Source organism: Heliangelus exortis, chromosome 12, assembly GCF_036169615.1.
Source record: "Heliangelus exortis chromosome 12, bHelExo1.hap1, whole genome shotgun sequence".
Lineage (NCBI taxonomy): Eukaryota > Metazoa > Chordata > Aves > Apodiformes > Trochilidae > Heliangelus > Heliangelus exortis.
In genome coordinates, this window is record NC_092433.1 from 2,750,001 (window position 1) to 2,776,680 (window position 26,680).

At 40.7% G+C, this 26,680-nt stretch overlaps 1 protein-coding gene and 1 long non-coding RNA gene across 4 annotated transcripts in view; one reads left to right on the forward strand and one right to left on the reverse strand.

Moving 5' to 3' along the window:
- The window catches only part of SYN2 (synapsin II), a 176,402-nt gene extending 164,420 nt beyond the window's left edge, over window positions 1–11,982 (forward strand). The window contains exons 11-13 of the mRNA XM_071755454.1: window positions 4,070–4,130; window positions 7,872–8,421; window positions 10,923–11,982. Of these exons, the coding sequence (XP_071611555.1) occupies window positions 4,070–4,130; window positions 7,872–8,421; window positions 10,923–11,058 (747 nt within the window). The 3' untranslated portion in view covers window positions 11,059–11,982. The remainder of the gene's footprint in view (window positions 1–4,069; window positions 4,131–7,871; window positions 8,422–10,922) is intronic.
- Window positions 1–26,680, reverse strand: part of LOC139801378 (uncharacterized) — a 73,302-nt gene that overhangs the window by 31,663 nt on the left and 14,959 nt on the right. For 2 of the 3 annotated variants that reach the window (XR_011728182.1, XR_011728180.1), the window contains 4 exons: window positions 10,810–10,981; window positions 9,558–9,641; window positions 5,047–5,181; window positions 2,729–3,063 (listed from right to left, as the gene is read on the reverse strand). This is a non-coding gene — a long non-coding RNA (uncharacterized lncRNA). The remainder of the gene's footprint in view (window positions 1–2,728; window positions 3,064–5,046; window positions 5,182–9,557; window positions 9,642–10,809; window positions 10,982–26,680) is intronic. The other variant, XR_011728181.1, reaches the window with a different exon arrangement.

Sequence of the window (26,680 nt, forward strand, 5' to 3'; positions counted from 1 at the left end):
ATTCATTTACTCCTGATGCCCTGCTTAAATGATCTTAATTAGCTCTCTCCTTTGCAATCACTGGTTTTCCTAGTTCTCCTTTTATTTAACTCTTTTACTATTTATTTTGTTCTGTTCTGAGATCTAACTCAGCTCGTATTTTGGCAATTTTCAATTGATCCCTCTACTTCTTGACCTGAAAAACACGACTTTCCCTTCAAATATTGAAATACCTATGAGAAGCTTCTATCCTTGGATTACAAAGAAAACCAAATGAAACCCAAAAACAACTTTACGTGCTCCAACTGTAGTTCACAGGCTCTTCAAGACTCAGCCAAATCAAAATCAATTTTTGCTGGGACTCGGTTTAGCATCTCTTTTGCCCAAGGGCTATTTCCCTGCCAAGTTGCTGCTTTTGCTCCCACCCATTTCAACATTCTTCAAACTATTCAAAATTCAAGTATAGATGAATCCAATCCACATTATATAAATACACAAGGTAGTAAAAGAAGTAATGCCACTGATGAAATCCTAACTCAACGTGCTTTGAAGAACAAACCATTTTTTCCTCCCATTCTATCCCTAAAATTCAAAGGAGACTGTTTGCAGGTAAGTGTGGAAAGGAAGGACATCTGGAGACATCTGTCTTGTATCTAAACAAGCAATGGGCTTTCTTCACTGGCCAATTAATGTAGCCAATATTCTTCAAGACCATTCTGCAAGCAAAGCCTCAGTTGTTATACCCAGGGTATACTTGCAGCATTCATGTGGCCTTGAGGTTTCCACAAGTGAAGTTGTGCTTTTAAGACTAAGTTATATAAACAGTAAATCCCCTTTGAACAGGAGGGGTTCTGTAAGCAGCTGTGTGTAAGTTGCTGTCAACATCAGCAAACCCTTCTCTTTGGGAATTGGGATGTGATGTGCAAGGTGTGCTCCCTAAAACTCAAACCAAAGGGGCTCCTTACAGCAGCAGTTACCAAGACCTCACGTAGGTAATCCTGAACCATCCTGAAGATGGGAGGTTCCAGCTTCTGCACTACTGATTTTGCTCTTCAGCCCTGAGCATCCAAAGGAGGGATCTGTTCAGGGCCAGTTGGTGTGATAGGTGCTGCATTCCACTCCTCCATTCTGGCCATGTTGGAACTAAGCAACAGGCAAGTTTGTAGGTCTGAACTGCAGCACAGGGAAACGTGTTTGTACTGAAAGAAAGGGGTAGGAGGGTGAGCTTCTAAGCTGGGCAACAAAGGGGGAAAAAAAAAAAAAAGTCAAGAGAGGTGAATACATCTGCAGGACAGGTCTGGTCCAGCATTGCTGCTCAGAGATCATGTTGTCTCTGAGGAGTTAGCACCTCTTCCAATTCCACTGGCACAGCACCTGGGAGAGGTGAGAGGGAACATGCTGCAGCTGATTTGCCAACAACTGGTGTTTCAGAAGAAGCCTGGATTTTATTAACAGCCTTGGCTCAGGACAGCAAACAAGAGTGGTTCAAAGCCTGTCTTTAGTATCAAGTATCAAGGTTTCTGACTGTCTGAAAGAGACTCTTGAAAAGGGCTGGATTGCTGCAGACCATTGAAACACCATGAGTAAGGTTTCTCAATTAGGAATGCAATGCTAATTAGTCTTTTTGGGTCAGCCTGGGTGGGTTGGCTAATTAACAAAAGTAATATACCCATGTGATTGGCCTGGAGTGTGGGTGAGGTTCCTGGAAGCACCAGGTGATAGCTGGTGAAAAAAAGGATGTGTGGGTGGTAAAATCAGGACAGCTGCAGTCAGTGACTGGAGAGGGGAAACACATCTCCAGCAGAAAGCACACAAAGGCTCTCAACTTTCCTAGCAGTTGAGGTAAGGATTAGTAAGCTTCTCTAAGGTTTATTGAAAGCTTAATTTAGGATAAAATAATTTCTTTGTCAGATGGAGAGATATGCAGATTGCACAAGTGCTGATGTTGTCATGTCAGGGAAGTTAGGTGGTGGGTGCCATGAAACCCCAGACCAGCTCAGTGCAGGAGCAGAGGGAGGGTTTGCTGCAGCCTGGAGGCCTGGAGGAGCCAGAAGCCCTGCAGATGTTGTTTTAACATTAAAGTAGATGAGAATTTAAACTGCCAGCCTGTGTTTTCAGTTTCTAAACAAAAGATGAGTTTTACCTGCACAATGTTTTAGTTTTGTTTTAGCAGAGAAAAGAGCAATACTCATATCCTCCCTTGTCACCTCTCTGCCACTGCAGAGAGCCAGGGGGAGGTTCCAGCCTTTTCTGGAAGCCCAGAAACGTTGCAGTGTTCCTAATAAAATACAATGCATGCTTTCTAACAACAATTATGCCATCTGCTTGGACCTCCAGCAGGAGACTCCTCTTGTTCTTTAAGCCCAAGCACTCGTGTGCCCCACTGCACAGCCCCAGGAGACAGCAGCTCCCCAGAGCCTTGCAGGCTGGAGGAAGGTGCCAGGTGCAGCAGAACAATGGCACTGGGATATGAAAGGAGTTGGCTCCTCTAGGGCAACTTTTCCAGGTTTCCACTCTGGGCTAATTGCCCCGGTCTCCAAGGAGTTTCTGATGTAAATGTGTATTGTTTCAGCCAGCTCCGAGGCATTAGAGTGGATACCACAGGTACTTAATGTGACTGGAACACCCAGAGCACAGAATGTCAACTTTTACATGTGGTTCAGGAAATTAGAGGGAGGTGAGAAACAAAGCAGAGAAGACTTTAACCCACACTAAAGCACTTAAAAATTTTCCTGTGGCTGTGTCTTACCTTCTGAAATTGTCTGTTCTCATCCTTCCAATGATGCTTTCAGGGAGCAGTGTAACTGGGTCAGTTGATAAAAGGATCAGATTTTGCCTCATTCATTTTGTACATGATTTTACTCCTCCTCTGGTTGTCTGAAGGCTGGTAACTCTGGACAGTAAGAGTTCTGGACCTCTCCTGTCCTTTTTATTTGTGGAGCTGAAGCAGACAGCAATTTGCAACAGCTGCATACAGCAGAGTGTTGTTTTGTAAAATTTAAACAGTGCAACTTCCAGATTGCTGTGCAGAATACAAATCACTGAGTAAGATTTATTTCTGTAGTTCTGAGACGAAATACTGATCTGTCAGAAAAAAAACCAAAACATTAAGCTTTGCAAGAAACATATTTAATTAATTTTACGTTCACTATTTAATATGTTCTGGGATTTTTCCCTCGTGACAGATGGCAATTTAATTTCTGGATCCTTAGGAAAAAACCAAGCTATTACATCCAAGGATTTAACGTATTTCACTTTTCAAAATATTAGAGATGGGCCTAAGGCAAGGTTTGGATTCAAGTACTAATGTTCCCAGAGGGTGCTCTGCTCCAAGGTTTTGGTTCAGGCCCATCTTTTCCTCTGGACAAGTATATATTTGAAAAGGATACTGCCAAACAAATCTCCTGTTTTGAAAAGTGAAGTATTACATGTGTTTCTAATAACATGTCAGATGGAGTAGCATGAAGTAATTTCAATTATTTTTATTATTTGTCTGTGGTTTTTGCTTCCTTCTTTTGTTTTGCTTAGCAAACCAGCTAACCTAGAGTAGTCCATCTCCCTTCCCATTTCCAGTCAGTGAATCAAAGTGAGATTATCACAAAGAGGAAATCCCCCCCTGTGCTAGTGCTTCCAGATACAAGTAAATGCAATTAAAAGCAAATTATTTCTTAAATTCCACTGAGGTATCTGTTAAAAGTCCATTTTAATCTATCCTAAAACAAAAGAGAGCAGAAGCAATGAGATGCAGAAAAATTGTTCAAGGTGCTAGAACCTGAAGGAGCAAGACCATACACAAATGGAGGTAAGAGTTGAGAAGGCAACCCTTGTATCACCATCATCACATACTGCAAAGGGAAAACCAGTATTTTTTTTTTAAGAACTCAGCTTTGGATTTGTCCAGAATTCATGTATATCATGTCAGACAGCAACTAAATGAGAAAGTGTTATCTGGAATAAATTTAAAAGTGTATTCTCTGCCCCAACCAAGCAATGAGGAGATTCCTAATGAAAATGAAGACAAGTTAGTGGAAAACTGGAAGTAAGTTACTCTTAACTTTTTTTCTCTTCTGTTTTCAAATGTATTTTCCAGAGTGGATCACTAAAGGAGCCAGAGCCAAACAAAATCCCACCTCAGCGACCACCACCTCAAGGTTGTTTACAGTACATTCTCGACTGTAATGGCGTTGCAGTAGGACCAAAACAAGTCCAGGCTACTTAGATAATTGAGACTAAAAGCAAGGGTTAAAGCAAAATGAAAAAACAAACAAACAAAAAGAAACAAAGACCCAATCCTAAAAGCAAACATAAGAGTTTTGTTCAGTTTTTGCATTGTTTCAGTGCTGACCTGGACTGTGTTTTTTCTATGCAGTGTCAACTATACCGTCTGGTTGTTTACTTGTTCCTGTCTGTGCGTGTAATGCTTCCCTACCTTTCTCTGTAAAACTTGTGATTTCAGGGCTGTTGTCAACAGTGTACAAAGAATGTGCCTCTTTAGAGCCCCGTGCAACTGTACATTATGGATGGCTAGACAGTATTTTTGGAGTATTCTATATCGTTGAGTTCAAATAACGCCAAGGTTCAAATCTAAATACTTTTGCTTACTCTGTGAGTGTGTGCACACTGTGCTCATAGCCTTTATTTTTTTCGTGGGTGTGCATGACAAATAGGTAGGTGATCCAGATATATTTTTAAAAGTCTATCTTAGGATTTGCTAGCGAGGCTTTTTATTTATAATTTTATAAAGTTTGTTACCGTTTGAGTTTTACTTATACGCAAGTGGAAGTCTGACATTTCAGTGACTCCCTAGGAGACAGTTCTTCCCAAGGAATATTTTAAATATCTTCTATTTTACATACTGGTATTCATATTTTTAGTAATTCTGCATTAAATTACTAGCTACAAAGCTATGTAAATGGGCCACCTATGTGCAATATCTCAGTGAAAGTGTGAGTAGTTAATGTATCCTGTTTCAATTAAGTAGTACCTTTTGTTGTCATTCTGAATTAATAATCTCTGGAGATTTTTAATGAAAACTAATGCAAATACTTTCAAAAAGCTTATGCTTACCTGAGAGCTACGTCCCAGGTCCTTTGGCGAGAAGTACCTCAAGGACTGTTAAACTTCCTGTACGAGCTCATTTTTGTCAAATCCTGAGATGTTAGGAGTTGGTAGACCAAGGCACCTTTAACCAGGGATCTTGCCCTAAGATGAGAGTGCAAGACAAAAATGTCAGTGGTTTTCTTTGCCAACTCAGGTCTGCTGTTTTCAACCTGGAAATATCCAGACAGCTGTGAGGGAAAGTCAGTCCCAGCGTTATCCACGTGGATAGGGGGGTTTAATAACTGCTTGAAATCAAACCTGCAAAAAAAAAGACTTGAGATGCCTGACAACTGCTAGGTTAACTGTAGGTAAATTATTTGTGATTTTTTTGCATAGCCAATTTATAATGTAACATTGGGAGAAACACACAGGCAGGCAGCTCATCCAGCCTAGAACCAGAAGCTGCACACTGCTAGCATACCATAAAGCTGAGTCGCAAGCAAGCCACAAAACTGTAATTTTAATCTTGAATATGTGCAAAGATGAGTAGTGGCCATGAGTTTAGTGCAAACAATTTTGTTTAAAGGGAAAACAGGCTTATGTTCTACTTGTGTTTTCCCTACAAACACTGGAAAAAAATTATCAGTGAGGATCATCGTTCTTAGTGTTTCTTTTATTTGTACAAGCTGGCTGGTAAGATGAGAATTAAGGTATGCATAATTAGCTATTTAAATGTTTGTGGTAAGTGCTACTGTTTACTACCTATCAGTAAGTTACATGAATATTTTGCTTTGGTGATCAGCATTTGTCTGGGTCAGTGATCATTCCAGTGATGGCATTGGCTATTTTGTTCTCAATTCAGAAAATCCCATTGAGAATCAGGTTCACAAAATCCTTACCTCCAGACACCATAAAAGCAAATAAACCATCCTTGCCCTGGGGTGGAGAGATGAATCTGATGATTGATTTTATTTAAAGCAGTTGGTATTTCTTGCATGTAGCAGCACAAGTGTTCACAAGTGCTTCTCACACGACACTGGTGAGTTGTGTGTGCAAGGGAGAGATGGGTGTTTCAGATAGGACTTCAGCTTGTTGACTGTAAAGGGTTTCTTACAAGGGCACACACTACTACTACATCCCACAGACAAGAAGCAAGCCAAAATGTCTCTCTGCATGTAAGCATGCTTAGGTGCAATATTGTGGGTAACAGGGAACAGATGTTTTACAGTGTAGGCTTAATGTTCAGTTTTGTTGAGTTATTTTTGGTAAAATGATTCTTTCATGATTGTTGCCTTTTGTACAACCCAGCTGCAAGAAAGTGAGCAAATGCTGGAAGTGTGACAGCAGTATATCTTTTATGTGAAATATCTTGTACAGCTTAATGTGCAATAAAAGAAAGTTATATCTGTCTTCAGTGTAAAGTTTCTGGCATCCAAGCCTGTATGTACAAGTGGGGGAAAAGAAACCTTTCTGGTTTTCAATATTGAGTGAGAGGAGACTAATAAGAAAATGATCCTTATTAAGATGTTGCAAGACCATGTTATCACCTTCAAATATTTCCTACAAAAGTGGTTCAGATTAATAAACAATGAGGGCACATTCCTTAACATACAGTATGAGCTATTTATCTTTCTACACAACACACTGCTACAACTGTATTAAAACTTACTGAAGCTTTAGGACATGCTGTTCTCACACACATACACTGGAATCTCCTATAGTAAGTGGAAAGCTAACTGTAGGAGCAATTTTAAAAAAAAAAAATAATAAGGTATTGCAGCAGCACTCCCAGATCTGGAAGTTTTCTTTTAGAGACCTGCAGAGATTAAGTCTTTTATGTGTGCTAACTATCTGTGCAAGACTAAAGATTCCCACATGTTCAGAACATCTAGATGAGTTGTCTTCTGTCATATTTACAGCAAAACTGACTGAGACATTATACAAACAAATTGCTCAGAGTTTCAGACTGTCCTCTCTTCCCCTTAACTCCCATGTCAAGTGTGCCTTGTCACATGCAAGAATAAAGATTTAGTCCTTACCAACCATCAGCCCAGAAAACCTCATGCAGACATCTGGCAGGAGAGAAAAGCAGCATTGGCCACTGGTATCTGACACAGCACTATTTCAGTCAGAAAGCAGAAAAGAAACCCCTGTGTGATGATGTAGCATCTTTCAGCCATGGATTTCACAACCCAAGTCTCTACTACACGTTGTAGTTTCACACTTGGTACAGTATTTTGCCAGGATGCTTTCTTCTCAGTGGAAAGATTTCTTTGGTAAAGAATTAGTAATGACTTCCTTGTGTTTCTTGTAATGTTCTTGAGATGAGTCACTAAGGGATTAAATAAGTTATCAGAAGACTTTAAATTAACGAGAACATTTCAGTATTAAAGTTGTTTTACTGCTGTAAGTGTGAACCTAAGAGGAATATTACAGAAATAATTTTAAAAGTTTGGAGGAACAGAACTGCAGTAAGTACTAAGAAAAATAGAAGGTGTAGTGTTGAAATAGCTATTACTGGTGTATTCAGTTCTCTCCCAGCCTCTCCTTGAGCTGGGCCAAAATGATGGTGAGTGTAACTGTTGATTTGAAGTCAGTACTGCTACTACTGGAATAAATTTCATACTTCTTAGCAGTTTTGAGGATGAATCATAGGGGCTTCAAGCAAGCTACTAATGTACCAGCTGTGATTACTAAGTATTGACTGCTTGAAACTGCAGTCCATATTCATAGAATTTTGCTTCCAAAATAGAGTTAATCGCAGTCCAGGATTATTGTAGTGTTGGATATGAAATCTAGTAAGAATTCTTTGATACTATAACATTATGAAGTTTTTCTTGTACTGAACCTAGGGGGCCCAGTGCAACCCCAAGGAATGCAATCCCAAAGCCAGGAGCCATTGCAGCCACAGCGCATGTACCCCCCTGGGCAGTCAGCAAAGCCCTCAACTTCCCAGCCACAGCGGCCACCTGGACCCACCACTCAGCAGCCACGGCCACCTGGACCCACCACTCAGCAGCCACGGCCCCAGGCCCAAGGTCCTTCCAGATTATCAAAGGAAGCAGAGCCACAGCCTGCTCCAAAGCCTGCTCCAAAGCCTGCTCCACAGACAGCTCCAAAGCCTACTCCGCAGCAAGCTCCGAAGCCTGCTCCACAACCAGCTCCAAAGCCTACTCCAAAGCCTGCTCCACAGTCAGCTCCAAAGCCTGCTCCACAGTCAGCTCCAAAGCCTGCTCCAAAGCCTGCTCCACAGCAAGCTCCAAAGCCTGCTCCACAGCAAGTTCCACAGCAAGCCCCACAGCCTGCTCCACAGCCAGCTCCACAGCCAGCTCCACAGCCAACTCCACAGCCAGCTCCACAGCCTGCTCCCCAACAGAAGCCTCAGTCTCATCCGCAGCTGAAGTAAGATTTGCTTTATCTGTTCTCTTTCCCCCTCAGAAATCAGGTTTTGTTGTCATAACTGTGATTTGGGAGTTGCTCTGAGAGTCAGCAAAATGTGTCTGTATGTTCCCAAGTCTACAATGAGTTTAAACCTTCTCAAAAAGCTTCCTCTGTTAGTGATAAGACCGGGTCATTAGTTACATCCCAAGCACTAGACAAATTCTAGTTGTCTAACAAAGACAACTTCTAGTTGACTAAAACTACACAACTTACTAGTTGTGCAATTGGTGCCCCAGCTAGCTCTGAAAACTCATCTTTCTCTTATTTATTTTCTGCCACTGACTCATGATCTGGGTGTGCTGTGGGCTTGCACAGAGAAGAGGAAGCCTGAGCTGTTTCAGCTTTGAACCTTGCAGTCCCTCAGGCAGAGAGGGCAGTTTCCCAAGGCCTGTCTCAGGACCAGCCCCCATCACCCTGCTGGGCAGGGGGTGCTGCTTGGTCCCTGTCCCCACCAGCCCTCTGCAGAGGAGGCTGAAGGACTGACACACACACACTGCCCCTCCTGCTCTCTCTCCTGGAAGGTCCCTTTGTGCCCAGCACGCTGCTGGATGGAGCCATCTGCAGACAAGGCTATGGGAAGGAGCTGGAGGAACAGCCCTTCTCACAGCTTAAAGCCAAGGAACAGCAAACACAGGGGAGGTTTTAGGAAGGAGCTGCTGGTTTTCAGCCCAGCAATCCTGACCCTCTCTCCTGCCAGCGGAGTTGCAGACACGTTCTGCTTACGTTGGGAAGTACAAAGGCAGGCATGGAGCCTTTGTTTCATCCACCTAACACAGATCCCCTTCTTCCACCCACTCACATGCTCGTACCAGTGTGAACCAGTTCTGAGGCCTGAGCACAGTTCCACGGAAAAGAGGGGTTAGGTGACAACAGGCAGAGGTGACAGCATTTTCCTTGCCTTCCTAGGGTGGTGCATTTCTGTTTTCTGTTTGTAATTGTGAAAGTTAACTCGTCCATTTTTCTAAGTATACATAGGGAATGGGGAAGGCAATTTTCATAAGCAAGGTGGACGACTCTAAACTAGCTTGAAACTAAACTGGTGAACCCCTGACATTTAAGAAAAGCAGTTAAGAACAGGTACAGAAGAACTGTACCACAGACTGTGTCCCAGCTTTCTCCCTTTCCTTTAGATCCTTGTTCCGATCTAGATTAATTTCTCTGTTCTTCAGGTGGAGTAGTCTCTAAAATAAAATAAAACAAAAAAGGAGAAATTAACATTTTTTACGATGCAAGCCATTTGAAGAGTTTTTCCAACTCTTCAGAGGCAGTTTTAGGTCCACCCCAAGACTCAGATCTCCTGCCTGTAGAATTAGCTCTATCTATTCGCATGTGTACGCTTTGTATTCGCCCACATGCTGTTGCCTAACCTGTATGTACATGTTATTAATCTGTGAATAAATATTTAATTAGGCTACTTATTGTGTTACTAATCAAGTCAAGTGCTGCTTCCCACCCTCCCTCTTTCACTGAGTACAAACAAACATTTATCAGTCTATTCTCATTAACACAACTATAATTTATGAAAAACCTAAAACGCCTGTAGCACTGTTTGCTGTACATTATGAGTTTAGAGGTAGAGAAGTTGCAAACCATGAGGAGTATAAGGCAAATCTGAATAAGAAAAGTCTTTCAGTTTTACTATAGCCAAAACTGAAACCCCATTATTGTACTGAGATAAAAATGAAATCACTGAACTAGTTTTGCTAATGCGTGGATGTCTTCACTGAGGGATTAAAGCTCATTAGTGTTTTCTATCATAAATTCAAGCCTACTTCTTAAATATTATTTTATCTGAGAAGCTGTGAGTTGAAAGTTTTAAACTCCAGACATTTGCCTTCTTGTATGTTTGTTTGTGCTCACAGGGGCCTCATACTGTACTTGCATGATAGCACTAAAACCAGAATAGCATTGCTTAGAGACAAGAAAATTATATCTGATTTGGGGATTCTTTTAAAAATATAAAGAGTCATTAAGCCTCTTTTCAGGATCAAAAGTCCAATATATATATAGATAGAGAGAGAGAGAGCACATTACAACGTTAGGATTCATTCTTTAGACTCTTGCCACTACACCTAATTTTTTTTGTGTGTAACTGCAGCCTTAACAAACACAATTATTAATCATCCCGTGCTGGGTGGTGGTTTGGATTTAGGAGGCAAGCCCACTTTTTCCTCAAGTTCTAATTTAGGTGGTACAGTTAACTGCAATGCAATGTTTCAGCTCTGTGTAAAAAAGCAGCCTGTGCTTCAGGGATTATCCTCCTCAAGTGAAAGTAGGGAAGGAAGGTGCTGTGTGTTGCAGCAGCTCTGTGTGCTACACCTGACCGTGTCGAGCGTCCGTTTTACTCACATGCAAACTGTCTGCACCTCAGGGGCATTTTTGCTTTTCTCAGGATTTATACAGGTCAGGTGTGGGTGGAAGCTGGTAGACCATACAAAACATGTTGTGTTTTTGTCTTGCAGCAAGTCGCAGTCTTTGACAAATGCCTTCAGTTTCACAGAGTCATCCTTCTTCCGGTCGTCTGTGAACGAAGATGAAGCAAAAGCTGAAACGATTCGAAACTTGAGGAAATCCTTTGCCAGTCTTTTTTCTGATTAGCCAGCTTCATCACAGTGCACCTAGCATATAGTCTAAACACCACGTGAATGTTACATAGGTTTTGTTTTCCCTGTGACAGTACCCTTCTCTGCTGTGCTAACTGTTGTATTAAGCAATATGTTAAAGTTACAAAAAAAAAAAAAAAGAAAAAAAAACGATAAAAAACCCCACACAGAAGGACTTTGATGAGATACCATTCAGGAATGTGTGTAAAAATGTATGAAGAAGGAAGGGTTCCATTACTGACACAGAATGCAGAATTCTAAGGTCTTTATCCATTGTAATATTGTGGCCTTACTGTGACTGAACTATATACTCCTATTTGAGGCTCCTTTGTAGACCTGTGTTCATAAAGCATTGAGTAATGGGCTTCTCCTTGCTTTACCCATTGCCAGTGCATTGCAATGCATGTGTATTTTGTGTGTAAATGTTTTGTATTGCAAAAGTATAGTCTTGACTTGTTCTGGCCTCCCAGAGGCAGGAGGCAGTTCACACTGACATTCTTGTCAAGCCACATGAATGACGTGAGAAATTGATGCCCTTTCTTCCTCCTTATGCCATCTTCCCATCAGCTGGTTGTAGACTTCTGATGTATTGCTGAGAGTTACCAGTACACTAATTTAATGTCATAAATAGAGTGTGTATGTACTACTGTATCTCCATATGTCTGTTTCTTTCCAAATTGTAACCATAACTGGGTTTAGTTGCAAAGAATATGCATGATGTTACCCTTATTTTTGTGAGCACCTTCTAATAAATGTAAAGTCCCATGCCTGATTTAAAAAAAAAGCAATGTCTTCTACAAAACTTGTTTCAACATCAATATATATTGTCTGTTTTGACTGTTATCAGAAGGGTAGCTTTATGATTATAAAATGTTTGGACACAAACTACAACTGTAAGAAAATAAACTATCACAAATAATTCCCTTCTTGAATCAGCATCTTAAAAAATAACTGCAACATTAAGTCTGTCTGAGGGAGAAAACAAGCAACACGTCAGCTTCAGAACCCTGTGGGACTTGCAGTGGGTTTGTAGAGACCATCAGTTTGCCTCAGGAATTTTACTTCATGTAGACCTGATAGTTTGTGAAGCAGAGGTAAATCACAGTTGCCATTTGATGACATGAGTGCTTTGAGCAGTGCAGGATTCCTCTGGGAGAAGAGCCTGGCTGGGGCCAGGAGGCTGGCAATGAAGTATGGAAACTTTAATCTCCAGTGATGTCAGAATTTAGTTTGTACATTCACATCTGATAGCTCTGTTTGTCAACATAGTCTGAGTGGATGATCTTAGCATACATATTTCCTGAAAAGCAGACATGTCCACATCACTCAGAGGCAACACAGCTGACAGACACCCTCCTTGGCCTGACAGTGAGGACTGACTCAGTGTGGCAGCTGAACAAGCACGCCCAGAACGTTGCTTTCCACCAGCTTCAGGCTGAAGCCAATTGATGGGTAAGTCTGCAACATTTCAAACCTTGAACACATAGCATTGCCCTCTATAGGATGGAATCTCAGCCTCTCTGCTCAGCATACAACCCTCCTCTTTGTGGAACAGCCCCCAGAGAAGCTCCCTTACTGAATTAATGACAATTCTGTTCTCTTTCAGGAGGAACATAACTTTGTACAGAAGCCTGTAGTTTAGGTGATGAATTCTGTTCATAAAGATCATATACTTTGATTTCTTTTTCAAAGCTTTGTCCCCTTCCTAGCCTCCACAGGACTGCAACACCCTTCACTGGGCGGCAGTAATAACCTTGAGCACTTACAGAGCCTTTCATGTCTGAGAAGCACTTTACTTTTAGATTAGAAAGATTAATCGAAGTTGCTAACACAAATTAATTACTGCTACAGAGAAAGCATAGTAATTATGCATAGTTTGGCATGGTTCTTGACTGGTACATGCCTAGTTTCAGCAATATTTGGTGCAGTGTGAATTACAGGTAGCTCATTAGTCCAGGCCCCAGATTTCCACTTGAGGCAAAGTTTCTCGCTCATATAAAATTCCCTCCCACCTCTTCCTGGGAGAAAACGGGTTTCACTACACTCTTTGTTTTACCATCTGGAACAAAAAAAAGAAAGAAAGGGAAAGAAAAGAAAAAAAAGAGAGCAAGATGATGCAATCAAATCTGCATGGTGTATCCTCCCACACAAGGTACATAACACATCTCTTCTCCACACTGCCAAGACTCCTTTATGCCTCCGAGCGTGCCAAAGCGTGTCACACGCAAGCTGGTGCACGCTGCTGCTTCATGGTTAAGGCAATTTCAGGCAATCTAGAACACATCTCCAAAATACTAATCAGAAGAAAAAATGAGGTTTTGTAAAAAAAAAGCCTATTCAAACATTCATTGTGCATTTTGTCTTCCTTCATTCAACCGGCTGTGCTCTGAATGCCCCGGTGTGACGCGACCCGGGGCTGCAGAAATGGTGACCCAGAAATCACGGGAGTGGCTGTGGTTGTTCATCTGTGTCAACATCAGCCTGGGAACAAACCAGCTGTACTCCACTTGCACTTTTTCCATGGGGATGCAGCCTACAATGCCACAGGTTTCCATGTACAGCACTCCCATCATCTTTCAGTCAGTATAAAAAAAAAAATCTATGGAGCCACTAATCAAGTGGAGTCTTAAGACTGAGGTGGAGCCATTTTCTGACCATTAGGCCCGAAGCCAATTCAAAACTCTGAAGCAGATTTCATGAGGTGATAATTATGGGCAAAGTGACTAATCTGCCTTTGAAACAACCACTAACTCTCCAGTAAAAATTAGTCAAAATAGTACTAAGGTACTTTGTAAACATTGTGTGTACTTCGTATACTTCCTGCTCAAGAACAAAGTCACTTCTCTGGGCCAACGTTGTCTCAGTGAAGAGATCCCATACCAGAAAGCTATTTACCAAACTGAAAAAGTCAGGGCATGCTGTCTGTGCACTGACATGGTTGTTGCCAGTGTTTGCTTGAACACTACAAATGAATTTCCTAGCAAGCTGTCCATCAACTGCAGCTCCCAGTGAGGTTGGGTTGGGTGCAGGTGTCTGAGGAGGTTCACTACAGGGTCTGTTTTTTCCGTAGCAAAAAATAACGAGAAGTGGTTAGAGACCCAGAGGCATTTGTGAAAGATGATTTAAGTGTCACAGGTGGTGGCACAACTGAATTCAGGTGCTGAACAGCAGTACTTTCCTCCAACATAGAAGTATTTTTTAGTAGGCAGCATTTCTAAACAAGATTTATTAAAAAAAATTTTTTATCTTCTAAGATGTTCTTAAAATATCACATCAGAATTTTCAAAATAGGCAGCTGAGTTTTCCAAATGCATATTCAGACATGTCAAATTTGCAAAATTCTGCTTTTTCTCTAATCCCTTATCTTTTTCTAAGGAATAATGTTCCAGCTCATGATGACAGTTTACATTAAATTTCATGAAATGCTGATTTGCTCAGCTGTAGTTAGATCCTTGCAGCCCGAAAATTACTTCAAGAAAGAAAGCAAATAAAATTTATCTTCTTTTAAAAAAGAGAAGGGCTTCGCAAAATGTGTAGAGCACCAAGTGTGTTCTCTAAATTTAAAATAAACCAAGAACAACAGGAGTATCCCCTGCTTTACTCTAAGATAGGCAGGGATGAGAAAGGAGTTGTTTTTTTTTTCCCACACATGATGTTAAAAGAATTAGAAGATCAATTAAAAAACAAACAAAACAAAACAAAGAGATTTTGTGTTTTTTTTACTGGGGCTGGAGTTTTGACTTTTTTTAGCAGTGGCATTGCTCAGAACTTCCAAGGGTGAATGTGGTGCTTAAAACCTGATCCACTTCACATTACTTGATATTTAAATTTCCCAGTACAGGATTGATATTATGGAGGAGATGATTCCTGGCTTTATGGCTAAATCTTTGCTCTGTAAAAGTGATGGATGGTAGCAGGGTGAGAGGAACAGGGTAAAATGGAAGCTAACCTGACAAGACTGAGAATGGATTAATTGGGAGCTTAACTCTTTACACCTGTTTTTTGTTAGCATTTGTCCCCCCCCTTAATAATTTCTACTTCACTCACATGTGTCTCTTTTTCTGACCAATCCAAATCACCCCAATCTCATTTAAGGTTTATAAACCCTGAGGCATAGCTGAATTTTTGGTTAAAGGCAAGATTTGAATTTGGCTTTACCTGGTGCTTATGTTTGCTTCCTGACACCACGAAGATAGTTAGGGGTAAGTACTGAAAAATGGAATGAGACCACTTGTGGTTTTCTATTTCTTAACTAAAATGAAATTTTGGTAAAAGGTTAGGTAGGTTTTAAAAGCACCTAGGCAGAGAATACAGAACTGTTGTTTAACCAGATGAGAAACAAAATGAAAAGAAGTACTGCATGTGGGCTGGTACTTAACCATTTCTTTAATTTGGGAGCTACTTTTCAAAACCTTCTTACAAGTGTTTGAGTGACAACCATTTTTAAGAGGTCAGATAATATAGGAACTTAAAAGAGCTACTTCTGCTCCATCAGCTACAGACTTACTGCAGTATTGAAGAAGTGCTAAGAGGCATGAAATTAAAAGTAGGAGCTGTGCTTCATTAGCATGCCATGTGCCTTTCTGAGGCTGTAGTGAGACCTTAACTATAATTTTTTTTTTACAGTAGCTCAGGAGAGTGGAAATGAACACCTAAAGAATGAATGTGGTGCATGGATGCTAGATTTTTTTTGTAGTTTTGTAGTTAAGAAACAACAGGACAAACTGATGCTTCTTTCCTCCTACCCCTCAGGTGTTTCATAGAGAATTCTCCCATTTAAGTCTCCTGAAATATTTGTGGAAACTGGAACTACTGGGAAAAAAATTTCAAATAGATCTCAGGGTGAGGGAAGCAGCTATTTATTTCATTCCCACCCACTGTGATAATATGTGAGCATCTCACAGCATTACCCCCAGTGTGGAACCAGACATTAGGAGGGGGTTTTCTCTACAAAGAAAGAAGAGGGGGCAAAGCATCCTTCCACTAAGTGCAGAACACCATAAGCTAACTCCTTCCTTGCCAAGTGTGCTTGAACTGGAGATCTACTGCAGAGATCTCTCCAACTGATTATTATGTAAATCTTCCAGATGGGCCCTTTAAACAGTAGATTTCTATCCTGACTGTATCTATCATCACTGAACGCTTCATACTTTTGGCTGGCTCACACCAAGCTCCTGGAGTCTCTGCTTTTTTCTTTCTTTGCAGTCCCCACTAACAGCAGTGTCAGGAGCATGGCTATATTTTTAGCTATGTTTTCCCTATTTATAGTGGGTTTTTTTTTTTACTTTGGCCATGTTGTGTAGCCTGAGACCACACACACTGCTGGCCTCCTCCAGTAAGAGGCATGGTGTGCTCCTAAAAAGATTCCCATTAGAAATGAGCAAAAAATCTCCTCTGCCAAGGTGCTAGAGCAGCTTGCTGTCTGCATTCAGTTTGTCTCCCAGGGGAGAGCCCACCAGACAGCCAGGAGTGCCAGATATTCCAGGAAAAAGGAAATTAAGGAAAAAGAAATGCTCTTTTCCTCCCCTCTCCTCTTGGGGAAGTGGAAATTGGTCACTCCCTACCCACCAGCTGACCCAGGCCTCATTACTGCCTGGAAGTGACAGAGCTGTGCTGCATCACTGAACTGGTTGTCTTGGTGACAATTTAAGTACAATTTAAGTACATTTGTCAGCAGTAAGTGCTGTGTGCTTCATCTCAAGACTCCCAGGGAACTGGGTTGTGTTTCTATAAAAACCAGACCCTGCCATCCCAACCCAACATCCATCTTGGAGCAGTCTTGGAAAGGGGTGTTGCTATTTGCACCCACTGCTGTTTACTGTGCAAATGTCTTCTCTTGTTTGGTGGAATTGTAACAAATTCAGGTCTCTGGAGACCTGTAATTTAAAGGCCTCTGCCCCACCTGTCATGGGAATGTCTCTGAACTAGGATCAAGGAAGCATTCTTTTTCTTATTTAGATGCTTTTTGTCTGTTTGTGAGCCATGACTTAATCTATTAGAGGGGTGAAACTGTTGTTTTACAAGTCCAATGTCTCAGTCTTTTCTCCCCTTAAACTCAAGTTCACTCACAGGTGAACACCACACTAGAATACATACTCCTTTACTCAGCTTTGTTCCACAGTATGTTTTTGAAGACATTAGCATTTTTCACACCTTTTTTTTTTTTTCTTTTTCTTTTTTTTTTTTTTTTTTTTTTTTTACTAGAAAGGGAAAGCATGTGCATTGACTCTGGGCCATAGAGAGCTGATGTAATTGCATGGCAAGAAGACTCCTGCTGCCCTTAAGAATGTTAGTACAAGTTCTGAACTGACTTTCCCTCCTCTGGAATAATTATGCATTCCACTCTGGCACATTTTATCATGCAGTTCTCCTGCTTTGTAGATTACATGTCTTGAGGAGGTACAAAAGGGAAGAGCAAAGACTGTTTTATTTCTGTACGTGCATCTAACAAAATTATATATACACACACGCCTCAAATAGTACTTTTAAATGTAAAATTATGTGAGAATTTACAGGCTTATTTAATATGCACTTTAAATACAGGTATCCTTTCATGCATCAAGGAGATGCAAGCATCTTTTGGGAGGAACACAGCAAGTATGGGGAAAATATATTGTTAAATTACAATTGAACAAGCTGGAACTTGTTCAGGTTAAACAGCCCACCCTCAAACTGCAAAAAAAAAAAAAAAAAAAAAGCCAAATTATGCCCTCAGCACCTTCTGAAAAGCAAACTGCCTTCAGTGGATTTCTGCAAATTTAACTGTCTAGAGTCTACAGCCAAAACAGAATAAGTCTCCCTGATCTCAGAGATTAAGCAGTCCCCAGCCTAGTAAGTATTTGGATGAGAGACCACTTGGCAGCTCCCTGTAGCATGAGACTTTAGCACAGGATGCTCGTGGAGGTGAGAGCTTGGATGTGAGGGATGTTCACACCATCAGGCTTACAGATACAGTAAATAAATCTTCCAAAGAGGCATCTTCAGAGGATGAGTTTATTAGCTTAGCTCTCTCTGGCTACAGTGAAAGCCTCAAATAGGGTTAAAAAACAAACAAACAAACAAAAAACAGCCCAAACAAGCAAGCAATGCCAAAACAGAAGCTCCCTTCCCCCCAAAAAACCACCCCACACAAAACTGGGGGTTTAAGTGGCCTGAGTTCTCTTTCTAAACAGCAGATAATAAAAACTGACTGAATTTAATCGTTCTGAAAAATGGGGAGCAGGACAGAATTATGTCCAAGAAAGAATAAAAGGACTGCAGACCAGAACACTTTATAGCCTGTGGGTGTAGAAATGTGTATTACAGGAGTCAGTGTAAGTAGAGTCAGCAGCATCCTGGGAAAAGGAGCTGCTGGATGAAGTTACTTGGAGACTTGTTCTCCAGGATAAAGGCACAAAGAGGAATTTTACTATCCCTACAGTAATTCTTTTGGATATGTCTTAGTGTATCTTCTTGAGGTGCAGGTATTTCAGATCTGTGTTCCTTTTTTGACCTGCAGTAAATCATGCATAAAATTTAGAAGGCAGGGAGCAAGTACCCTGACCCATAAGGGACCTCATGTTTCATTTTGAACACTCTGAAAACATCAGTTCAGCTATTAAAAAATCTCTCTCCTGTTCTACAAAACATACAGCATTTCATACCAAAAATTTGGGTTGGTTGGTCATGCTGATTTGCAAAAATTTCTTCCTGCTGGGATATGTAGGGGTGGGAAAGGGGATGGGTGGTGTCTGGGGAAACTAAAAAGGTTGCAAAAAGAGCCACCATTGTTTTCAATGCTCATCTACCACTGAACCCCAGAAAAGCTAAGTCAGAATAGTAGCAGGGTGGGTAACTAGGACTCCTGTGTCTATGTATCTGAACTACTTCTGTAGAACTTAAAATCCCTCCTGCCCTCTACACACAAATCTTATTTCTTAGTTTCTTGTTTCTCCCATTCAAACCCAAAGTCAGGTCTTCTGCAAATGGATTGGATCCATGATGGGAGGAGGGAGGAATTTTCAGAGGCAGCACACAGACCATGTGTTCAAAATTCAGATCTTCACTATTACTATGCATATTTTTGCCACTAATATGCTGAGGCTCTCCTTGTGGTAAACATTTCTTTCCTTTTTTAAAGAAAAACCAAAATTTCTATTAAATTGAAAACTAGTGTGTTAAGTTGCTAAATAGGACTGATGTGTTTTGTGCTCCCTCACACATATGGCTAGCTGAGAATGCATAGCAAGTTGAAGCTTGAAATGAATTTTTTTAAGCAACCAGCATATAACACTAAACATGATTTAATAATGGAAAGACTGGCACAGCCTAAAAGGAATATCATCAAGTAGGCAAGGTATGCTTGTGACTTATTATAAAACAGTTAAATCAAGTCGGAAGCATAATCCAGATTCTTTACATAATTATGGCAGAAGGGTGTGGAAGAAGCAATATCAATTATTTTTAAAACTGGAGAGCTTCTAAGAGTAAAACAAGCAATACATTGATCTGTCATTTCTCTTAACTCTCTTGAAAATGCCTGTGTTTTTCCTTTCATGTTACAGTCAACTTAAATGCCAGATTAATATTTTGCTAACACTGGCCTTATTCCTTTGATGCAGAACTTAGTAAAAATCTTATTACAGTTCTTACCAGCCCAGTTCTTAGGATGGCATCATCTGTCCTGAATCAGGCTGATCACAAAGTAAATGAAACAGCATTGCTGGTCCTTGTTCCAATGATTTAAAAAAAAAAAAACAAAACAAAACCAAACAACAAAAAAACAACGTTATTGACTTAGTCACAAACAGAAATTGCTCAGTTATAATGATACAATCTGATATTATGCCTGATGTTAGAGAATTGACTGAAAATGGAGAAACTGTTGTTTTATAGTGCTTGTATTTACACTCAGTTAATTTCTGCTACAATTAAAAACAGATTATGCTGGCAAACAACAAAATTTAGATGTCTAACCAGTGTCAAGAATTAAATCCACCTCAAAACATTAGAAGAGTGTTCTATATGTTGAAGTGTTCTATATGTTAAAATACTCATGCTCTGGATTTCTAGGCATAAGTGACCCTGCAGTTTCATGGCAGCCCCCTGAAATTTCCTGAGGCATCTACCCCCTGCAGCCTGAAGTTTGAAACTTTTATTCTTAGAGAAAGGGTCTAGAAACCAAAACTGTGATTCGTGCAGAGTGGGTTAAGTCTGGGGAATCAGCAGTCCTTCAGTGAAGCTATTGAAAGAAGAGGTGTGTCTGTGATTACCCAAGAGATCTTCCGGTGATAAAAGAAGAATTGCATCAGCTTCTGGCCGGGAGCCTCAGGGTGACTCAGCATTTCAGGAGACTGTTTCCATTTTCTTTCCGGTTGGAAGATGCTGGTGAACCTCCACTAAATACTTGCTCTGAAAACGCCAGGAATCAGGCAAAAAACAGGGTTTCTCTGAAGTAGCCAGGCAGCCTGTACTCAGGGTAGTCTGAGAGCCACTCTGAGATGACTGGTACCATTCTAGCATGAGCTTTCTTTGCAGTGGTGGCAGGAAATTTGTTTCAACAGCTCAGCAGTTGTTCCCTAGTGAGTTCCCAGCTCATTTCTGCAAGTCAGTACAACACAAAGCACAGGAAATTCTAATTTGGAATTAAATTTTAATTGCAAGAACAAGCATTCCTGGTAATTCTGGTGATTAATTAGTGCTTTTTTCCTATGTTTTTTTGGCCCCCTCCAATCAGAATTTTGTCCGTTCTGTGGAAGCTCAAAGGAAAAAAAAAAATAGAACCTCTCAGGAAATTCTTATTAATCAGTAGTTTGTATTTCAGGCACTACACCAAAGTACTATGATAATAAAACTTAAGTATGTAAAGTATCTTCTTCTTGCAATAAGTCAGAGATGGAATACTGAGTTATACTGACCACTGGTTTGACCCAGCAGGGTGTTTCTTGTGGGCTTTCTCTTCTTCCTGCTAAGTAATGAGTTTGCACCCATTACATTAAGCCAACTCAAGTTGAACTTAATTTGTCAGGATTGCCAAAATGTCTTCTGAAACACAGGGCTCTAACTGTGCAGACTCCTTGTGAAAGATGCCTGCTGATGTTCCTTTCCTCACAAGAAAGGTTTGTGGAAGATGAGGACATCTACCTGGATCCTGGACACTTCTGTCTCACTGCTCAGCTCCCAGAACTGCAGCATCCTCTGATTAAAACCCAGGCCAGCACTCCCCACTTTCCATTCTTTCCCTGCTTTCTAATATTTAAATCACTTCCCTGACCACTGGCAGGAAGCAATTGCAATCTGTGCATATTTAAAGAAGATATCACAAGACCTTAACCAACTAAATTTCATCATCAGACAGTGACAGACCAAACATTTCCTTTGAGCTATGCTACTTTTAAAACGTGGTCTTCAAGAACTGGAAAAATCTTAAAGCTGCATTTCCAGTTAGCCTCCTTCCTAGAAAAGGACTTTGGAAAGATCCTTAACAATTACAAACATATGGGGATAAAACTGACACAGACAAGAAAAAAAAAAAAAAAAAAACCAACAACCTTTCATTGAAATAAATCAATCATTGTCAAACACTGTACTGTGTTCCAGAAAGTCTGTTCATCCTCCTGAAATGAGAACTTGCACATTCTAGGTTTGAGTCAGAAAGCTTGAAAAGAACTTGAGAAAAACAATCCTTGAAGCCTGCCATTTCCTTTGCATCAGGTTCAATAAGCCTGAAACAGGCAATGAAACGATGATGAAGTCAAGACTAACTTTTGTGCCCAGTTTGCACAATACAGCTCTACAACACCATCCATCATCTAAGCCAGGAAAGGATCTCCATGCCAGCTGTGGTTTTCAGCAACATGCCCTTTTGAATCAGCATTGAAAGTGATTTAACAGCACAGAGGCCCCCAAACCCCCCTGTTCCTGAGCTTCTGACACACACAGGAGAGGCCAAGCCATTTTCTGCTTATTTAGCTGATCTTGCTGCAATGGCGTTGAAAGTTGTTTTACAATAATTAAACTAATTTATGTCTTTTTTGTAGGAGGCCAGTGCTTTCTTGGAACAGACTGGGCTTGGAGGAGACTGCTTTGCTACATGAAATATTGGCACCTGATATGCTGCTATGGTAAGTGCACTCTATTCATGAAAGCCACACCAAAAGGAGTCCAGTGTCTTTACAAGCCAATTACACTTTAATATCAATGAAGGCTAAAAATCAGGTGTGTACTGTAGGGAGGATTCAAGCCAGGAAAGGCCATAATGTTGCAAAATTTATTGCTACCCAGCCCAAGGATCATTTTTAAACAGAAGTTATGTACATTAATATTTCCAAAGGTATATTCTTAGTGGAGGAAATATTTTTTTTCCCCAAATGCCAGTACTGTGTTCCATAATTTTCAAGCTAGAAATAACAAATTTCAGACCCAAAGGGGGATAGGAAAACGCTGCTTAAAAAAAAAAAAAACAGAAGTCCCACTTCTGTTCAAAGCATCAGTCATCTTCTTGAAGAGTTATTTTTCAAAAAAAATCCTGAAAAACAGGTAACTGTCAGCTCTGACCAATGATACTGCCCTACAGGAAAAATGGTAGTGAAATGAACAGCATACCAGAACCCTAATACACTTGTTCTGTTGGGAAAGAGAAACCACAGGGACCAAATCTTGGGCAACAAAATTCAAGAGTCTGTAGGAAGACACTGAAGAGCAATTGGTGAGCTGGATGGAGCCACCCTGGGTACCTGGTGCCACCTGCAGTGACAGGAGCCCAGACAGGCACAGGAGGGCACTGGCACTGCATCCCTGTGATCCACCTTCCACCCAGGAGCACAGCACTGTGCCCCAAGCCTTAACAAGTCATTGTGTTTCTGGGAGAGGAAAAGGATTTCCCCCAAAGCAGAGTAAATAACTAGATCAGTGTGATGTGCTCTCTGAACAACAAAGTATTCTTCAGTCTTATGCATGTGCATATGTTTATGAGTTCTGGGCATCTTAATCCAAAGACTTTTGCTTTTCAGTGGCCAAGGGAAAAGAAGCTTTGTGCTTCTTTGTGAAGCTTTGTGCTTCACAAAGCACAGGGCACACATAATGCCCTCAGTGACCTCTGTTATTTCTTACTGAGCACATAAAGCTGTGTAACAGTGTGCAGAACACGTGTGCCAAAAACTCACCTCAACATAAAAGGCCTATCCTCTCTCTTCAGCAGATTTGGCTACAATGGACTTTCCAAGTCTATTGCCACCTTCTCACTAGAAAGACTCTGTAGCTGTTCTTTGGGTCTTGGCTTCCTGATGTTAATGTAATTGCCACGTATTTTGGAAGGGGGAAAAAAAAACCTCCCAGTGAAAACTTCTGTGAAGATACTGACTCATAGTGTTATCAAAAACACAAGCAAAAAGAGGGAAAATTACTATGATACATTCATTAGGTTGTCTGCTATCTTATCCCTTCTGCTTACACACAGAGATCCTGAAAGTAGAAGTCAAAGTGTGTGTTGAATTAATGATTTGTCATTCAGTGACTGTTCAGTCATCACACTGCTGGCTGAGCTGCTGTTAACCCAACCTTCACGTGTTACAAGCTCCTTGATTTTACATTAATCACTGAAAGCTCAGGCATGACACCAGCCCAACAACTGCCACCACACCCAGTTCCACCACCCTCAAACATCTGATACAATTTCTGATGCAAACCCTTTGGAGATCAATCTTATGGATTTTGTCAGAGGGCTGCTAACTAATCTCAGATGATTTGTAACTATTCATAAGAATTTTACACCTTCACACCCAGGTTTCAGACTTAAATTGTTTGATAGTGTGACTGCTTATTCCTATGCCAAAATGCAAAATATCAAAGAAAAGACCAAATAAATATAGTTTAGGAGATCAGCACTGTGGATATATGAGAGTTCTCAGTTTGAAAACAAAGCTTCCTCTGTCTTAATAGCACAACATGTTTTGAGACACTGCTATTAAATTAATTTACTAAGCTCTGTTCCAGTGCTGAAAAGTGAAGCTGCTCATCGAACTGGAAAGAGGGACATGTCTATTATGGCATTAATTTCTGAATAACCCAGGGAAAAAAATTGTCCCTGAGTGTGTTTCACCTAGAAAGAAGTATTTCACATGCTTCCCAGCAGGGGGCAATGGCATATATATATATATAATTGCTGAGCCCCGTGCCGTGAACCCTGTACTCCCCGTGTAGGCTTCGCAAACCAAGAAATTCTCCTGCCCGTAGCCATAAGGAAATTTGATGTTATTATTGACTGTGGTACAGCAACAAACTTGTCTGAGTTTTTGTTCCAAACTGTGTAGCTGGCAGTTCAGAGCCTCAATGCTATTGAAACTGAAAGCAGGAAAAAATTCAGATACATTTAATCATTTCCTTCTTTTCACTCCTTTGTTAAACTCAGCTTGGGCAGCACTAGATTGGAAACTTCCAGGCAATAAGAAATCATATGAAAAGAGTTTGCAAAAAGAGGAAATAATATAGCAGAGAGACAGTGGGCTACAAGTAACTGAATGACCTATAAAATATACCCCAATCATGGCCTGTATTTTATCTGTGATAGCAAAACCCTTTTGACAATTATTTTAAAAGCCTGTTGTAAAGGAAAAAAAACACAACCTAGTGCCCTAAAATACCCCAAAAAAAGAAAAATAATAGTCCTACTATTCAAATTTTCATGTCAAGTTCTTTAGCTGAGCATAGGCACAGGCTACATTTCACTTTCTTGTTTATTGCAGCTGCAGGAAGGAGGCTTTTGGGGTTGTTCCTCTGGCCCCATCCCAAGTGCACACGCACACAACCTCACTGCCAATTTCCCCCAGTGACAATAGGGAGATGGGAGGGATATGAGGGAACAGAAAAAAAGAAGAGAAAAAGGGCTTGGGTTTTTTCCACCCGTGGGCTCCGAAACAGATCTTGGCTACGCTACCTATAGCAAAGATACAATTGCAATTAAAACATTATAGCATCCCAGTTATAGAAAGAAAATGGGTTTTCATTAAGTTTGTACCCTGTCATTTTGTATCTAGATTCTGTAATCTCTGCTTTGAAAGGATAAACACCTTCAGTGTTGAGCTGTGTGTGAGGAAAATAACTCACGCTTGGGATGCAAGAGAATTCTGGATATGCCAGAGCAGTCCTGGGGTTATTTTATAGACACACAGAAATATTCCTGTGTCACAGTGGGCTGATTTATTTTCTGTGTGTTTCCAAATGCCACTGCAGGACTGTTCAGTGGGGACTGGGCTTTAAAACTGAAGATCCAGATCTGGGTTCCTTTGGGCATGTGGAGCTTAAATGCCATAGTATCCTTTCCTCTCCCTTTCACAACTGAAATATAGCTGCATATGTAGAGCAGTAAAATATTTTCATCTCCCATCTGTCTTAAAAAGAACAGCATAATTTAGCAAATCCCATCACTAATGTAGAAAATGTTAAGTAAAAATCGTTTCACTGTGTCCTGAAGAACTAAAATGTTTTTCCTCTGTACTTCAGTGTCAGAAATCTTGTATCCAAGTTAGAGCACCAAACAGGAACTGTGTTTAAAGCCACTAATGATTACTGCCATCCAGGAACAAAGAACAGAAGAGTAAGATCAATTTCTAATATTTTCTCCAAAAAGTTAATATAATGAAATTAAGATAGAATTTTTTTTTTTCAAACTCTGGCATTCCTCCCTCTCCTCCTTCAAGCAGGATCAGCAGCAGCTGAAAAGCAGCTTGATCTTCGTTCCATTGAACGGAGTAGAAAAGAGTAGGATCTATTTCTAATATTTTTCAAAAGAAAAAAAAAAAAAAAAAGTTAATATAATGAAATTAAGATAGAAATATTCTATTTAAAACTCTGGCACTCCTTCCCCTCCTCCTTCGAGCAGGACCAGCAGCAGCAGCAGCAGCTGAAAAGCAGTTTGATCTTTGTTACATTGGGACTATGGAATCTAAGCAACTCTTTTACAAGGCATTGTAATTGTTTGTACTTGCAAAACTGGATTAAGAAATCACTGCTATTCTTAAAACACATTTATCACATACAGAAAGAAGTCAGCATATTTCTACTCCGAGCAGAGCCCTCAGCCAACCAGAGCAAAACCCCGTGCACCGCCCACGCTCCTGCTCTCATCCTCCCCTTCCCCAGAGCAATCCCTGCATCTGGCCAGGATAACATGGAAAAGTTTCCAGCATGCCCTACCAGGGTACACCTGCCCCACGGGTGACCCCAGGACAGCTCACCCATGCTCTGAAGGAAAGGAGATGGGAAGATGTGGATTAAGGCACAAGCCCTGTTTTATTCCAAAGGCTTTGGGAAGCACAGCAGTGGCATGGAAGTCCTTCACAGGGCAGCTGAAATGAGGGGAAAAAAGGTGGCTCTGCTACAGGGGCCTTTCAACAGACCTCTAGAATTTATAAGCTTGGGGTTTTACTGAAGTTTTCAAAGTTTTAAGAAACATTTGTTTCCCTGTAATTTAAATCCATTTGTTCTCTGGATGAAGCTTAATTAAAAAAACATGTATTTTGAGTTGAGTGGAAGTCTGACTAATTCCGCTGTAAATGCTGCTGAAGATGAGCAAAACTAACATTACAGCTGGAAGAAAAAGCCTCCTGCACACCACAGCCACAGCCAACCTGGTGCCTGAG